Raw genomic sequence first — 1,938 nt, 5'->3', positions numbered from 1 at the left:
ACCCCCCCCCAGCCACCCCGAGAAGGACACACTCAGCATCACCTCCACTGCCACCACATCCACCGAGGAGTCTGCCCCAAGTGCTATCTATGCCACCATCTCCCCAGCCCTACACAGCTCCAGGAGGCAGATGGATGCCCAGCTCTCCTTGGTCAACCAGCACCCCATTGGGCCCTTCCCCAGGGTCCAGTCCCCAACCAGGTTGAAGAGCCCATCCCCAGACAGCCCTGCAGCTGGTGGGCTGCAGAGCAGCCCTTCCCCATCCCCTCCTCCTCCCCCAGCCCACCCAGCTCCCCCTCCACCAGACAAGGGCAGCCCCCAGGCCATGGCCAACCAGCACTTCATCATGGTGGAGGTTCACCAACCCAACAGTGAACCCGACGTCAACGAAGTCAGGCCCTTGCCCCAGGCCAGAGGTGGGTGTCTTGTTATCAACCACGGGGTGAAGAAAAAAACAAAACACCCTCTCTGGGGTGTTCCTCAACAGAGAATTTGGGTAACAGTTGGATCTCAAGGAACTGGGGGAGTTGGAGACCTGCTGCAGGTCCCTAGTGTGGGTTGGCAGCAGGGATGGGCTGCAGGGTCAAACGTTGTGCATTTCATTCAACCCCCAGGTCAGTGGGGCAGGGTAAGAGCCCCAGAGCCTGTGTGCATGTGGCAGTGTTGGGCAGCTCTGTGCTGGTTGGCTTTTTTCCCCTCCCAAGATGATGTTTTAGTGGCTTGAGAACATCCTGGCAGCAAAACGTGACAACCCAGGAAACACAAAAGGCCCTGCAATGTTGCCAGTTGTGGGGTTAATCCCTGGGAAAAATCCCTCTGTTTGGGCAAAACCAGCTCCCCAGGATCTCCCTGGGTTCCCTCTGCAATCTGGGCTGACCTTGACCTGAAGACCAAGCTCCCTGGTGGGCAGTTGGTTGCAGCTTCTCTCCTCTGTCACCCACCCGATCTGCTGCCGGTTGGAAAAGAAAAAGGGGAAAGAAGCAGGTCTGGGATTTTTGCCATTAACTCCACGTTTTGGAAAAAAACCCAACAAAGATGAGTGGAGCCTGGGAACAGGAGTGGGAGTGCGGGAGGAGCCCGCTGGGTTCCCTGGGTCCCTCAGCTCTGGAGAGGGGGGGTCTCTGCCCGGGGGGGGGGTCCCCGCAGTGTCCCCAAGCCCCCCTCAGCCTCCCTGTGTGACCAGGCTCTGGGGTGCCATGCGAGGGGTGTTGTCGCCCTCCGGTGGCACCATCCTCCCAGTGCCTCCCAGTGCCTCCTTCAGCCCTGCACTCCCTGCAAGAGCTGCCCCTGTTTTTCCCCGACGTTTCCAGGGGCTGAGGGGTCTGCACCCAGAGCCTTCATCCCGACAGGGGAGAAGGTTCCTTCCTGGCAGCTCCTCTGTGCTGGCTGTGTCCCCATCTCCCCCAGAGCCCCGGTGAGGAACACGGGCTCACACCGGCCTCTCGTGAGCTTCTCACCCTCTCCTCCCAGCCCAGCTTGGGATCTGGGTCGGATCCTGGACGTGGCTTTGAAGCCACTTTGTTCCTCGGGGCTCCTCATAGGAACCCTGCTCCAAACCCAGGGGTGAATCCCAAGGAACCTGTGCCCATCCCTGGCAGCGGGTGAGACGTTCCCCCCACCTGCGCCCGGTGACCCCGCGGGCGCTCGGCTGCTCACAGGGCCGTGCTGCCCCAACCCCTCTCACAGCCCTCGTCTCTTCCTCAGCCTCCACGCTCTCCCAGCTGTCGGACAGCGGGCAGACCCTCAGCGAGGACAGCGGGGTGGACATCGGGGAGGTGGAGGTGGGCAGCAAGGACAAGAGCCGGCAGCCGGGCCCTGGGAAAAGCCGCAGCCTCAAGGAGGCCACCAGGAGCGAGGGGGTGGCAGAAGGGGCTTCCAAGCCGGTGAGGCTGGGGGCCTCGGGGGGCTGATGATATGGGGAGGTGGGCCCCCCGGGGT

At 62.2% G+C, this 1,938-nt stretch overlaps 1 protein-coding gene across 1 annotated transcript in view; it reads left to right on the top strand.

Annotated features, from left to right (window-relative positions):
- Positions 1-1,938, top strand: part of DFNB31 (deafness, autosomal recessive 31) — a 41,404-nt gene that overhangs the window by 36,445 nt on the left and 3,021 nt on the right. The window contains exons 12-13 of the mRNA XM_009994353.1: positions 13-416; positions 1,705-1,883. Coding sequence (XP_009992655.1) covers positions 13-416; positions 1,705-1,883 — 583 coding nt within the window. The remainder of the gene's footprint in view (positions 1-12; positions 417-1,704; positions 1,884-1,938) is intronic.

This window comes from Chaetura pelagica, unplaced genomic scaffold (assembly GCF_000747805.2).
Source record: "Chaetura pelagica isolate M959 unplaced genomic scaffold, ChaPel_1.0 scaffold132, whole genome shotgun sequence".
Classification (NCBI taxonomy): domain Eukaryota; kingdom Metazoa; phylum Chordata; class Aves; order Apodiformes; family Apodidae; genus Chaetura; species Chaetura pelagica.
This window is presented reverse-complemented; position numbering and strand designations above follow the sequence as displayed.